At 40.5% G+C, this 15,433-nt stretch overlaps 1 protein-coding gene across 1 annotated transcript in view; it reads right to left on the reverse strand.

The window, feature by feature from the left end:
- U2SURP (U2 snRNP-associated SURP domain containing) overlaps positions 1-11,655 on the reverse strand; it is a 53,646-nt gene extending 41,991 nt beyond the window's left edge. The window contains exons 1-3 of the mRNA XM_010858142.1: positions 11,512-11,655; positions 2,086-2,130; positions 612-743 (exon numbers count right to left, since the gene is read on the reverse strand). Of these exons, the coding sequence (XP_010856444.1) occupies positions 612-743; positions 2,086-2,130; positions 11,512-11,556 (222 nt within the window). The 5' untranslated portion in view covers positions 11,557-11,655. The remainder of the gene's footprint in view (positions 1-611; positions 744-2,085; positions 2,131-11,511) is intronic.
- Between the last annotated feature and the right edge of the window lie 3,778 nt (positions 11,656-15,433).

A 15,433-nucleotide genomic window follows, 5' to 3' on the forward strand; every position in this document is an offset into this window, starting at 1 on the left:
AGTATTTTGCAGATACATGCAGTAGAGACACTCCTCTGGGTGCCTGGGTGGCCCTGGGCCCTGCACTGACCAGCAGAGTGAATAGCACCTGCTCCTGTTTGCTTCCCAGGGTGAGATTACATATGAGCTCCCTGAGAACAAGTGTGTTTTGGGAATTCCCTGGAGGTCCAGTGGTTAGGATACTGTGCTTCCACTGCAGGGGGTGGAGGTTTGATCCCTGACCAGGGAACTAAGATCCTGCGTGCCACATGACGTTGCCAATTAGGGAAAAGTATTTTAAACATTTGTATATTTCCAGTGACTGGCCTCTGGCACTTGGTTCAGCAGAGGTTTGGCCTAAGGGGCGAACAATAAACCAATTAGCCTTTTTACATCCAAACACTCCTTGGTTTTTTTAAACAAAATTTTTAAATGAAACATTATCTTACATTTGACTTAAAAAAATTCCCTTAGATGAGTTTATTTACTATTAACGCAAACCAAATAATGAATGCTATTTTCAAACAGTACAAAATGAAACAAATACAAAACAAAGACACTTTAACTACCAAATTCAATTAAGGACACATCCAAATCATTAATTATCCTTTCTAATCTTTATCAATACTTACCCTTGAGAGATTCTGATGAGGAGAATCAGAAACATTTTCACGGGCACTCTCATTCCTATAATTATGTTTTCTTGGGCTCTTAGGTCGAGTCCGACTTGGCATATCACTATCTGAGGGTCCAGATGCATCCATCTTAAAGAAAAGGAAAATAAGTTCTTAAGAATCATACAAGTCGTACTGAAACTAGAAACAACCCAAACATTCCAATACTGACAAACTTCATTATATACTATCAAAATATATCACTACTGACCCCTTAATCTCATCCCTTAATACTACCACTGATTTCATCAGAAAGGTTCTTAAATATAGAAAGTTTTCAGTAATTCTAATTTGGACTTGAAAGTTCAAATTTTGTCATTAAACAGATTGCTGTCTTCTTCAAAGGAACAGGTACCTTTCTTTCACTTTAAAGAAAATGTCTGCCAAACACCCAAGTCTGATTAACCAGCTTGTCAATCAGTTGTACCTTTAGGTAAAAATAGCACTCAATGAGAAAAGGAACCAGTTTTATTTCACAACTTAATCCCACAAGCACTTCTCCTTAAGACAAATACCACATTTTGGCAGGTAGAAGTGCCTCCCATTTCATCACTCAGAACCCATACAGACGGACAATATTTAATATTAATCATTTTTACTGTCTAATCAAGAAAAGTTCTTAAGTGAAACTAGTTTATTTTTACTGTGCCTAGTGGAGAAGAGTATGACAACTACTTGCACATTTTGGTGACACTGCCTTGATTTGTGCTGAGATGCCAACAGCTTACCCTAATGGTATAAACTGCTTTTATACCATTAGTGCAAATGTCAACACAGTGAAGGCAAATGATGTCTTAGTATCATTACAAAAGAATTCTGAACTCAGACTCTCTGAAAAATTCTCAGTGACCATACTTTTATAGCATTGAAGACCACATTTCTATAGCACTGCTATATAACACATGTAAAGTAATGTTTATTGCATTATTCAAAAATGTCAAAAAGCTTTAAACAAAACATCTAGGCCTACCAACAAAGAAACGAGCTTAATAAATAATAATATACCTCCTGCATGGAATGTTAAGATGTCATTAGAAAGACGAAATTAGAGTTATAGCTGTTGACATGCAGGGATTTCCAAAAGGTGTACTGTGCAGTGTGAAAAGAATTGTGTATAAATGCAAAACTTGTTTAAGAGATGTATAAACACACACACGTATATATGCACAAAATTTTACAAGCACAATAAAAAAAGGAAATATAGGTATTTCGTTTCTAACATGGTTTAGGGGCCAACTTATGTGAATAATAGAACAGAAAAAAGAACTCAAAGTATCTAGCAAAAACGGTTAAAAGAAAATAGGCACATACAATGCAATCATATTTATTTATCAAGTAAAATCATAAGGGAAATATCAAGTAGGGATCTACACAATTAAAGTAAATTAAAGTAAATTTTAAGGAAAAAAGACAAAGACTGCCTCATACTCACATGGGCATCTGAAGATCCAGATGAATGAACATCTGATGATCTGGTCTGTAAGTATTAAAAATAAAAATCAACCTTTAAATAATGAGAAAAAGTATCATGCTGTCAAAATAAGTATTTTTCATGTTATAAAGACTTAATCTTTCCAAATTAATAGCAATTTCTTCTCAACTCATAAAATCAAACAAAGGCAATCTGACTTACAGAAAAAAAAAAATTGTGATCCAAAATAAACGGGCCAGTCAAGTTCAGTCTTCAAATAATGGTGCTTTTTAGTAAGGCCAACTGTTAAAATTTCACGTTTTAAGTTGATATATAATTTCAGATTACATATAGTATATAACAAATTTGATTTTTCACTACGCATCTAAGGATGAAAAAGCCAAACTATAACTAATATGAGATATCTTTCTGAAATTCTTAGTTGGAGGCCCAGAATTTAACTGTCACTCAGTCATTTTTATTTTTCAAGGTATTGTGTAGTGAGATTTTACTTACTTTGCATATATTTAAGTATTAAAAGTGAAATCAAGAAACTTGAGATCACAATTATCTCACCTGAGTACTAGACTTCAAAAACAAGGCACATTTTTAAGAGAAAACTGAAGATTTGTATGATGCAGAAAAGAGCAAACAAGATTCCTAAGGGTCCACACAGTACTTTTTTACACACATATCTTGTAGAAACATATGGCTCTGAACAGCTGATAGATTTTCATACTGAATTAATTTATTCCTCCACTGTACTGGACTGAGGCACAACCAGCCCAGGACAAGCAAGCACTGAGCCACTTCCCATCTCCACTCTTTCTACCCACCTTTTTTCTGTCCCTAACTTTTATTTTGTCTCTATTTCACTTCCTTCTCCCTGCTAACCTTTCCTAAAAGGCAAGATATATGGGAGAAATTTTTTTTATATTTAAATTTAACCCTGGGAAACATACTTTGAATCACAGTTTGAAATGTGCCTAGACACTTAAAAATCCAAGAATAAATAACTCCTCATAAAAAAGAAAAGTTCAGTCAAGAGACTGAATTGAACAGAAAAAAAACATTGTTGCTCTTTGTTAAGCTACTAGGTAACAAAAATAACACCCTAGTCATAATAGCAAGAAAAAACATGAAACACCTAGAAATCAACTAAAGAAATAACTCACTATTAGGACAAAGTCAACTATACCTAAATTTATTTTTGTATTTAATGCAATTTCATTCCATAGCTCAAAATCCTAAAGAGAAGTCTTTGCAAGGGACAAGGGGGATTGCCAAAAATAATTCTGAAGTTTGCCCAGAAGAATAAACATGAAAAAGTAGCTGCGAAAGTGCTAACATTTTTTCTTTATGCCACCACATCCAAATCATCATTTCTAGGATTTAAAAATAACAGCATAGCGTAGGACGGACGATGCATCAGCTGATTAACCCAAGATGGCACTGGACAATATTTACTGCAAACCAAACATTCTCCAGTGATAACCAGCTGCAGCTACAGAGCATTCAGAATAAAACTTTTTTAGGCTTGAGAAGAGTTAAAGAGATGAAAGAGTAGTGAATAAAAAATTTAAAGGAATAACTAATTTCTTGAGCTAATGGTGCAGGTAACCAGTAAATGTAACACTACTTTTGAAGCCATGTCTCTGCCTCTACTTAACCTGGAACAGTACTATATTATTTGTCTTGGGTCTGGGTTTTATGTCTTTGCTGAAGAACACCAAATTAGTGATGTTTAATGAGCTTCTGCAGTGCACAGCACAATTCCTCATCCAAGTGAAAAGACCCAAAAGCAAGAAACAAAGGGGGATAAATAAGAGAGATTTGAGGCAATAAAGAAGCAGACACAAGAAAAATTTATCTCAAGATAGAGAAGCAAATATGTAATACAAATGTGGGGAAGGACAGCAAAAAAAAACTTTTTTTAATAATTCTGATGGCTGCTGAGGAGATGAAGCCAACTAAACTTCAAAGTAAAACTTTTTTCTGACTGCTCCTACCTTTACTTCAATTGAAAAACCCCCACATGTGAGTTTTTCAAATTACCAAGCTACCCACAGCAACACTGCTCCAGTATTTCCACTCTGCCTGATCAGTTCTCCTATCCCATTTGTCTCCTTCCTCCTCATACCCTCTATACCATCAACTCACATCTCTGAAAGCTTAACAATCACTCCCAAAGGAAGCACATCAACACTCCTATTGTACCAAAATGAACTCCAATTTCTTATTTTCAACCTTGGTGCTTCTCCTGGGTTCCAATCTGTTCTTAAACAACTTCCTGGACATCTTCACCTGAATGTCTCCAAGTTCCTCAAATCCAGCATGTATAAAATTCCTCCCAAACTAGCTTCTCCTGTTGACCTGATTTCTGTCACTGAATGCTAATTCTCAGTCATAATCTGGAAGTAGTAACATCTGGAATCAGACTTCCTGTTTTTAGCACTTACCAGCAGCTTTGTAACCTCAGTTCTTTCATCTATAAAGCTGACTGTGGTGTTGGAAGGACAAAGACAGGTGAAGCACTAAGAACAGCACTAGGCCCATGAAAGTGTTCAATGAGTGTTAGCCAGCAGGATTATACCAGGGTCGTCCTCGACTCCTTCCTCACCCCCCATAATCAACTGAGTCACATTCTGTTTATCCCACCTCTACTAAAACTCTTCTCCGGGACCCTTTTTTCTAAAGATACTACTATGGTTCAGATCTTCCCTATATTCAACCCATTTACTGGCAACCACTTACTGGTACTGTGTCATGCATTAGAGATATAAAGTAAAATAAGACATAGCTCTTGCCCTTAGGAGCTAATAAAAAAGACAAGTGAAACAGTGCAGCTACACTACAAGAGCACAGAGGACAAGCAAATCTCAGCGGGAATGGAGACAATGTCAGCAAAGCTTCCCAGAGAGTATTTGAGGTGCGATTTTTGGAGCAATCTTTAATATTTATCAACAGCACTGCAAAAATCTTCAAACTATTCTCCTCACTCCCAAATTCTTCTTAAATTGTCTCCAGTATAGTTTTCCTAAAGGTCTTTCTTGTCTTGAATTTTCTATGACTGTCTTATTCCATAGGTTTCAAAGCCTCCACAATTTAGCTCAAACTAACCTTTTCATCTCAGAAACTTTTATTTCCTATTCCAGAGCCTTATAAATTGGCTAAAACAGACCATTTAGCAATCCATTTCCAAGTGATTTTTATTTTCTTTACTTCACCCATCTCTTTTGATACCTGTGTCTACCCTTCAAAAGTCTGCCCATTGTTCTCAAGACTCAATCAAATGCCTCCAATCCTGAAGCCTCCCTCAACCCCAGCCTCCATTCAGCTGTCATTTCTTTCTCTAAACTTTTAGATGCTTCGGATAGCTCTGCCTTGAACTATTATACGTTGACTCTCTTCTTCCACTAGACAGCTTGCTCCCCAAAACTGAAGTCATCTTATTCAACGTTTTATTTCTCAGAGTTAAACACAACATCTGGCAAGTGACACAGTCTCAATACACTTGCTGATTCAGCTGGCTGGAACAAGTACCTACCCAACAAAATGATATTCCATAATATCAATATATACTAAGCTGCCCACTCACCAACAAGGAGCAACTGCCTAGCTGAATACCACTCTCCAAGACAAACCAAAGTCCACCTCTCAAAAAACTTCATAAACTCACTGAGACAAGCACTATTTAATAATGTTAAATAACAAGCCTGAAACTATCCTTAAAATTACATCCAAAATACACGAAACATTTTAAGTACATTTTGAATGATCTGCATTTAATCTAAAATGAGGGAAAATCTAGTGAAAAAACACTGACTGCTCAAGGAAGAGACATCTAACAGTACCAAACAGCCTCAAGTGCTTTTGGCAAATGCATCTTCCTTTAAAAAAAAAAAAATTTCCGCAAAATATCCAGCAAGTGGCTGATATGCAATAAGCTGTTAAAGCTACTTAGTATAAGATGCAAATTATTTGCAATATTAGTATTTTTGAGTTTAATATCCTATAGGAACTTTTTTGCTTGTTTCTCCAAAAATGATGCTCTTTGTGAAAAAGGAACAGAGAGGCAGAAGTCTTCAACTTGCATGGCAAATGAATGTTTCTGTCGATTTGTTTTCCAGTAAAAACAAAGCTTCAGGAATTAAAAAAATCAATCCAATAAGACAGATATTTTAAAAACACGTATTAGTAGTCATATTCGAGAACCAATGCTACAAATACTCAAATTTCTAAAAGGCACTAATCAAAAAAACAAAAGCTCCTAATTCCTCTCTCCACCTCAAAACAGCCCTCCACATAGAAAACTGATCAGCTTATATTTTAAGATAAGGTGTATATCTTACAGTTTCAATCATATCACAATGAAGACTCAGTTTAAAACTGGCAAACAGGCTAATTTCTCAAGGTTTGTGTACATGTTTGAAGTTTTTGGTCATATTTACTTCTTATATATCTTTGTGAAAGTGAAGTTGCTCAGTCGTGTCGGACTCTTTGTGACCCCGTGGACTGTAGCCCACCAAGCTCCTCCGTCCATGGGATTCTCCAGGCAAGAATACTGGAGTGGATCGCCATTTCTTTCTCCAGGGGATCTTCCCAACCCAGGGATTGAACCCAGGTCTCCCGCATTGCAGGCAGACACTTTAACCTCTGAGCTACCACGGAATGTTGCTACATATCTTTAGGTACCACCAAAAAAAAAAGTACACAGGCAATAATACATACCTAAGGATCACAAGCTATGAATGGATCCTCATCATACATTATTTCATGCAAATCAAAGAAATATTTTCACTAATCAGCAGTCCATCAAAATACTGATAGTTCCCACACCAATTTAGAACTGAGCATCCAAGGAAGCCAACAGCATTTTATACTTTGCTCATTTACCTCTCTAACCCAAGTTTTGACAATATGGGAAAAAAATAATGCACTGTCAGAGTAAAGTCATAGGGCACACAATTCCACTATACTTGCAGTATTACCAGCACAGGAGATGCAGAGGGAACAAGGATACCACATTCTCTTATATCCTGATTGTGCTGAGCAAACAACTCTTAAAATCAAAATTTTTATGAACTAATTTTTATAAACTAAACTCTAAGGAAATATGCTTAATATTTTTCTAAGCAAACAATTATAGACGCTTTGCCTCTCCTCCCAAAATCAAGGCTACAACATGGCACCAAGACTCCTCTCCCCCAAAGCATTATTTTAGTCTGGTGATACAGGAATAAATACACAGGAAATTCTTAGCTAATTCCTAAAACCTTTGCCAGACTTTAAAATGTAAGCAGAGCAAAATTCCACAGAAAACAAAGGACATGGGGTTTCTTCATTAGGACAACTACACACAAAGGTTAAATCATTTGACCAAACACCCTTATGGAGAAGGCAATGGCACCCGACTCCAGTACTCTTGCCTGGAAAATCCCATGGACAGAGGAGCCTGGTAGGCTGCAGTCCATGGGGTCACTAAGAGTCAGACACAACTGAGCAACTTCTTTCACTTTTCCCTTTCATGCACTGGAGAAGGAAATGGCAACCCACTCCAGTGTTCTTGCCTGGAGAATCTCAGGGATGGGGGAGGCTGGTGGGCTGCTGTCTATGGGGTCACACAACTGAAGCGACGCAAAAGCAGCATACACCCTTAATGTAATTTTTAAAGCTAAAAGAAACTGTGCTGCTCCTGCTCAGTTGCTCAATCACGACCAACCATGCGACCTTATGGATGCAGGCTCCTCAGTCTGTGAGATTCTCCAGGCAAGAATACTGGAGTGGACTGCCATTTCCTCCTCCAGGGGATCTCCCAGGGTTCAAACCTGCATCTCTTATGTCTTGTGCATTGGCAGGAGGATTCTTTACCACCAGCACCACCTGGGAAGTCCAAAAGAAACTACAGAGAATATCTATTTAATCTCTTTATTTTGTATTTAGGACAGGTCAAATAATTTCACCATTGTCAATAGCAAAAATTCCTGTCATACATTATATTTTTAAAATGTATTTTACTGAGGTATAACTGACATACAACACTGCATTAGTTTCAGGTATACAATATGATTCATTATTTGTATGTTGTTGTTTAGTTGCTATAAGTCATGTCCAACTTTTTGACCTCCTCTGTCCATGAGATTTTCCAGGCAAGAATACCGGAGTGGGTTGCCATTTCCTCCTCCAGGGGATCTTCCTGACCCAGGGATTGAACCCAAGTCTCCTGCATTGGCAGGTGGATTCTTTACCATTGAGCCACCAGGGAAGCCCCAGTATTTGTATACATTGCAAAAAGATCACCACAGTAAGTCTAGTTAATAGCCATTATCAAACACAGTTAAGAGAATTTTTTTTTTCTTCCTGTGATGAGAACTTTTAAGATCTACTCTCTCAGCAGCTTTTAACTATGCAATACTTAAAACTGTTAACTATGGGCTTCCCCGGTGGTTCAGTGGTAAAAATCTGCCTGCCAATACAGGAGATGCAAAAGATCAGGGTTCAATCAATCCCTGGGTGGGGACGATCCCCCGGAGGAGGGCATGGCAACCCCCTGCAGTATTCTTGCCTGGAGAATCCCATAGACAGAGGAGCCTGGTGGGCTACAGCCCATGGAGTCTCAAAAGAGTGAGACAGAACTGAGAGCTCGCACACATTGTTAACTACAATCGCCATGCTGTACATTACATCCTCTTATGTATTTTTAAATTACTGTTTTGCTCAGAGTCTAGGAATATGATTGACAAGCCCGTATCAACAGAAATTTATGACCAAAGAATGAACATGAAACTGAAAAATCTGTTCACTCCATCTGTATGGTAGAACAGGTCACTCATCTGCACTCCCCAGAGGAAGGGAAATCAAACCAGAGATCAAAGACTAGAAATCCCAAATACTGCAGCATTAAACCAAAATCATCTTATATTCTCTCCAATAAATTCTGGACTTGGGTTAGAAATAAAAAGCAACAATCTGAGCTGTCATGATAACTGATGACAGATTCTAAATCTCAGGTTTAGAGTTTATCCTGACATTTTGAAAAGTACGTTTTGTTTCCTCTAAGAACAAAAGGGGAGAGGAAAGGAACTAAGGTTTTTAATGTACGTTATAGATATTCACTTATTTAATTCTTACATCCATCCTGTAGAAATGAGATTACATTCATATTACAAACAAGGAAATTTAAGGCTGAAAAAGTTAAGCAATTTGCCTTTATAGCACAAATGATTTATTATCAAGTCAGGATTTGAATCCAATTATCTTGTTAGCAAAATTTATAATCTCTCTACTACACCCTCCATATTAATGGAGCAAATCACGTCAAGTCCTGAGATATTTTAATGACATCGGTAGAAAACCTCTTAACAGCATCAACTGATGATAATCTAAAGCAATACAGGGGACTTCCCTGGCAGTCCAGTGGTTAAGACTTCACTTCCAACAATGCAGGGGGTGAGGGTTCCATCCCTGGTCAGGGAGTTAAGATCCCACATGCCTGGCAGTCAAAAAACCAAAATATAAAATAAAAACAATATTGTAAACAATTCAATAAAGACTTTTAACATGGTCCACATTAAAAAAAAAAAAAGAAAAAAAAATTTTAAAAAGCAATATAAACTGAAAAGGTTTATTACTGGAAAATCTAACAATTTACTTATAGGGAATAGCCACACACAACCATGAGAAGTACTATTAGAGAAGGAAGCCTGAACATACACATTAAAATGTTTTCAATATATCCAAAACCTCAAATAGAAATACTTAAAATATTACTTTGAAACAAAGTAATATTTTAAAACAAAGTAAAACAAAGTAAACAAAAATAATGAAGCTTATGCCGTGAATTTTATGGATACACAGCTTTCCTGCCCAGGTGGCGCTAGTGGTAAAGAACCCACCTGCAATGTAGGAGACACAAGGGAGGCGGGTTCGATCCCTGGGTTGGTAAGATCCCCTGGAGGAGAAAATGGCAACCCACTCCAGTATTATTTCCTGGAGAATCCCACGGACAGAGGAGCCTGGAGGGCTACGGTCCATAGGATCGCAGTGAGTCTGAGGCGACTCAGCACGCCAACAGCTTTCCTAACAGTTCCCTAACAGTAAGGAGGCCTGGGCTGGTTTTGTCAGAGTCGGCTGAGGAAGTGGGAAATCATGTACTCAACTATTCCCCTCCTTACCAAGGGAAAAGGTACTGGGGAAGGAAGAAACAAACAAGAAATAAACCCCGCATGTAAAGTAGCCAAAACTAGCCCTCTACCATAGTTTCTACACAACTGAAGGATTTCTGGAAAATCCACTACCGGTAACGAACTAATTATAAACACCATTCACCAAACGGCATAAAGATTACAATTTAACAGAAACTGAGGAAGCAAGTATACAACAGGTTGCGTTTCCTAGAACAAACTGCACATACCAGACATGCTCCGTCTACCGTAAACCTAACTTCCTAAAAACCTACTAACAATCATACACACTCTGTAGGATGTAACAGTCCTTAGAACCTTTAAGTATTACACAACTTCTCAGATCAGCATCAAAAAGCGTTTAACAACTACTTCAGGCAGGACCAATTACTTTTAATATCGTGTTGGAGATGAGAAATTCAAAGCAAAAAGTCGATTAAAGGACCCGTCCAAGATGGCAACTTAGAACCTGATGCTAATCACAACCTAACTAACGCTAAACTACTTCCACAGCCCAGTAGTTTCCACAATACATGCACACGGTTCCCTGTAAACTCAAAAGCAATTTAGTAATCTTAGGTGGCTTCCGAATCTATGGAAGTTCTCTTTCCAGAAGATGCGGAAGATCCGGAGTCCTGGGAAATGAGCCCTCCAAATATACTTCCTCTTACGTGAGGTAAAACACGTGTAGAGCGTAGCGTTAACCTTGGCGATGCATCGCCGCAAAGGGGAACTGCACTTCCCACCCCGCGTCCCTTCACTATTGGTCCTCCCCTCACAACCGAGGGCCCTAAAGATTATTTATCCCCCGGAGGACGTGAGGGAAACGGGGGGAGGCCGGAAGCGTGTGAGATCCAAAACCAAAGGAAAAGGAGGCAGACACTTAAGCTCAGGGAAGCGATTCCCGCCTCTCCTAGGCTCTGCCCGGCGGCCTGAAGAGCGCAACAAGCTGAAATACCCAGCCGCGTTTTCCGGGATTTAAGACCTCGATCTAAATCCCTGATTTCACTCCAGTGCTAAGCTCGGGCCAAAATACTCACGCCACCCGCTCTGGGCCCCCCAGTCTCGAGCCGAATCCAGGCTGGGACTAAGGGGAGACACCAGGCCTCTCAACCTGCGCACCACGGTCCGTCTGCGCCCCGGCCTACCGTCGCGACCAGAACACGGACCCCGACCCCAATCTCCTCCCGCTGGCCAGAAGCGTCTATAGTCCCCAGACAACAGTGATAGAGCCACTGACTTAAGAAGTCCTCTAAGAAATTACCTTTGAACTGGCCTTCTGAGAGCCGCCTGGCGTTTTGTCCGCCATCTTGAGCTTTGCCCCTCCTTCGGCGGCGGCAGCAGCACGGGCGAGTCGAGCACCGAAAGGCTGGATCACAGCAGAGCCCGCCAGAGGCGCCTGCAAGGCTGAATAGTCAACTGCCGACTTGAGGAATTCAAGGAGAGCGGCGCCACGTGACTTCCGGTGTTGAGCATTTCCTGGGCCCGCCCACAAAATACTTGGGGGCGTCTCTGTGGCGGGTTTTGTTATTGGGCCGGAGAATTTAGTGAATCTTTTTGTACTGTCTTTCGGGGCCGGTTGTTACTTCACTGTTTTTCCAGCCCCAACCCTAGATAGGTGCTGGGCGGGGAAGGAAAGAATTCTTAAAGAAGAAATGAATGATCAACTGGGGAGGAGCTTTTACTTCAACTCAGAAAATAAATCTGGAGCCGACTGGGAGGTGGAGGGGGCGGGGCGGGGCGGGGCGGGGCGGGGGTTTGTCCTGCTCTCCTGGGATGAAGATGGTATCCGTGCTACCTCTGGCGTTCACGCCCTGCTGGGAGAAGGCAAACTTGCAGTCTGTTCAAGTTACTTTTAAAGAAAGTGGTGTCCGGAAGCAGAGGAAGGGAGCTTTTGACCCAACCTGAGACTCCGGCAGTGGAGTTTTCGGATAGACTATTAAGGTCAAAACCGGACTTGCAGAGAGAGGATGAATGAAAGGAAAATTATAAATAGACGGTGTTCTAAATCTAGCATCATGTAAGTTGTCGTTTTAAAAGTTACATTTTACGGTTTAATCTTGTTTTCGTTTCTAATCACAAATGGAGGGGAGCACTTAAGTTCTCAATAGGATATATAGACCAAGAAGGAAAGCTTGCTTGAGAAGGTAATTCCTGACCCAAACCAGGCAAGGGAAACCGGAGGGACAGTCCAGGCAGAGGGAGTCGTGGAAATAAAAGTCTGGTGGCATGAATCAGGACAGCCCTGTTGTGCAGTCACGTTTTACTAGACCTGGTTTAGGGAATGGACACGATTGGAGAAGTGGATGGGAGCTAGTGAGCCCTGAAGTAACCAGCGTGCTTAGGGAGTTAGAATTCTATTCCAAGGACGAAGAGCATCCTTCAACAGAGTTAAGTAAGGCTGTGATGTGGTCAGATTTTTTTTAAGTTATAAAGTATTGTTCTGAGCACTTGGGGAAGGGAGGAAGAAGGGTTCATGACTTCCTGAATTCATTTATTCAAAATATTTTTGAGCCCCGTATTGTGTGTAAAGAGATTCCGTTGTGGCTCAGATGGTAAAGAACCTGCCTGCAATGTAGGCGACCCAGGTTGGATCCCTGGGTCAGGAAGATCCCCTGGAGAAGGGAATGGCAACCCACTCCAGTATTCTTGCCTGGAGAATTGCATGGACAGAGGATCCTGGCAGGCTACAGTCCATGGGGTCGCAAAATGTCGAACACAACTGAGCAACTCACACACACTTACCTACTTATTGTGTGTAAAGCCTGCACAAAGTGTTCAGAGGCTTACACAGATGACTAAAATATTATCTTCATATAATTTAAGATTTAATGAGGAAGCTGAGCGCCGAAGAATTGATGCTTTTGACCTGTGGTATTGGAGAAGACTCTTGAGAGTCCCTTGGCCTGCAAGGAGATCCAACCAGTCCATTCTAAAGGAGGTCAGCCCTGGGTGTTCTTTGGAAGGAATGATGCTAAAGCTGAAACTCCAGTACTTTGGGCACCTCATACGAAGAGTTGACTCATTGGAAAAGTCTCTGATGCTGGGAGGGATTGGGGGCAGGAGGAGAAGGGGACGACAGGGGGTGAGATTGCTGGATGGCATCACCAACTCAATGGGCATGAGTCTGAGTGAACTCTGGGAGATGGTGATGGACAGGAGGCCTGGTGTGCTGCAATTCATGGGGTCGCAGAGAGTCGGACACGACTGAGCAACTGAACTGAACTGAACTGAGAGGGGAGAAGGGAAGAGCTGACTGACACTGTAGAATTCAACGGATACTGCAAGGAAGGATCACTAGCTGTGGGAACTCTGAAAGAATTAATTCTGAAGGTGAGGATGGGGTAAAGAGACAGAGGTTTCAGAGAGAAGGAAGCATTTAAGTCAACTCTGAAGAAGGAGAATTTTGTTTGTTGGATGGTATTGGGGGAGAGAGAGGGGAGATTGGATTGGTGGTGATCTGATACATGGAAAGGCTAACAGTCCTGTGCCAGGCACTGAGGAATCAGCAAGCTAGATAGGGCTCCTGTTCTGTGTGAGCGGGTGGGGGTAGAACAAACAGTAAATAAATAAGCAAAAAAAAAAGAAATGGTCAGAAAGTAACAAGTGTGAAATATCTTTTCTAAGTTTGGCCATCATGGACTATATATATATAGTTTTTATTTCTTTATCTTTTTTTTTTTTTTTTTGGCTGTGCTGGGTCTTCCTTGCTGCAGGGGCCTTTCTCTAGTTCCAGTGCTCAGGTTCCTCATTGCAGTGGCTTCTGTTGCAAAACACAGGCTCTAGGGCAATCAGGCTTCAGTAGCTGTGGTACCTGGGGGCTCAGTAGTTGTGGCGTTTGCCTTGAGCCACGTGAGATCTTCCCAGACCAGGGATCGAACTCATGTCTCCTCCATCAGCAGGCACACTTCATCACTGAGCCACCGGGGAAGCTCCACTGCAAAATACTGAAGTAGAACGGTGGTTTGCAACCTCCAGTCCTACTGAATTTAATTTCAAGCCCAGATATTTTTAATTCTAGACTTCTCACCCTTACCCCACCCTCATCCTGTCCTCTAATTGAAGGTTAATCAGTTTTTTAATACTCTTATGGGAGATATACTTTCTCCAGGAAGACTTAACAGACTTCCCTCCCCCACCAAGCCTAAGTAAGTGACTCTGCTTCTGTTTCCATGGGAACCTGTTTCCCACTCAAGATACTTATCACATTAGATCTTAATTGTCTGTTTACAATCTAGGATTAGAAAGTGAAATCATCAGCTGAGATGAAGGGAGAAGTGTGGGCTTGTCCCTGCCTAGTCATGTTCTGGCGATACTTAAGGCCAACTTTGTCGCTATGAAGTAAATATATAAATGCTTTTTATTTAAATCCCTGAAGTCCTATTTCACATTAAAATCACCCTTATTAAATGTTGGGGCTTCCCTGGTGGCTCAGCTGGTAAAGAATCCACCTGCAATGCAGGAGACCTGGGTTCGATCCCTGGGTTGGAAAGATCCCCTGAAGAAGGAAACAGCTACCCACTACAATATTCTGGCCTGGAGAATTCCATGGACTATATAGTTCATAGCGTCACAAAGAGTCGGGAACAACTGAGTGACTTTCACTTCACTTACATTATTAAATGTTTACTCCTAAAGACTTATGATTATACAGTGGAAGTGAGAAATAGATTTAAGGGCCTAGATCTGAGAGATAGAGTGCCTATGGAATGAGGTTCGTGACGTGGTACAGGAGACAGGGATCAAGACCATCCCCATGGAAGAGAAATGCAAAAAAAGCAAAATGGCTGTCTGGGGAGGCCTTACAAATAGCTGTGAAAAGAACAGAAGTGAAAAGCAAAGGAGAAAAGGAAAGATATAAGCATCTGAATGCAGAGATCCAAAGAATAGCAAGAAGAGATAAGAAAGCCTTCTTCAGCGATCAGTGCAAAGAAAGAGAGGAAAACAACAGAATGGGGAAGACTAGAGATCTCTTCAAGAAAATTAGAGATTCCAAGGGAACATTGCATGCAAAGATGGGCTCGATAAAGGACAGAAATGGTATGGACCTAACAGAAGCAGAAGATATTAAGAAGAGGTGGCAAGAATACACAGAAGAACTGTACAAAAAAGATCTTCAGGACCCAGATAATCATGATGATGTGATCGCTCACCTAGAGCCAGACATCCTGGAATGTGAAGTCAAG

Source organism: Bison bison, unplaced genomic scaffold, assembly GCF_000754665.1.
Source record: "Bison bison bison isolate TAMUID 2011002044 unplaced genomic scaffold, Bison_UMD1.0 scf7180017864384, whole genome shotgun sequence".
Lineage (NCBI taxonomy): Eukaryota > Metazoa > Chordata > Mammalia > Artiodactyla > Bovidae > Bison > Bison bison.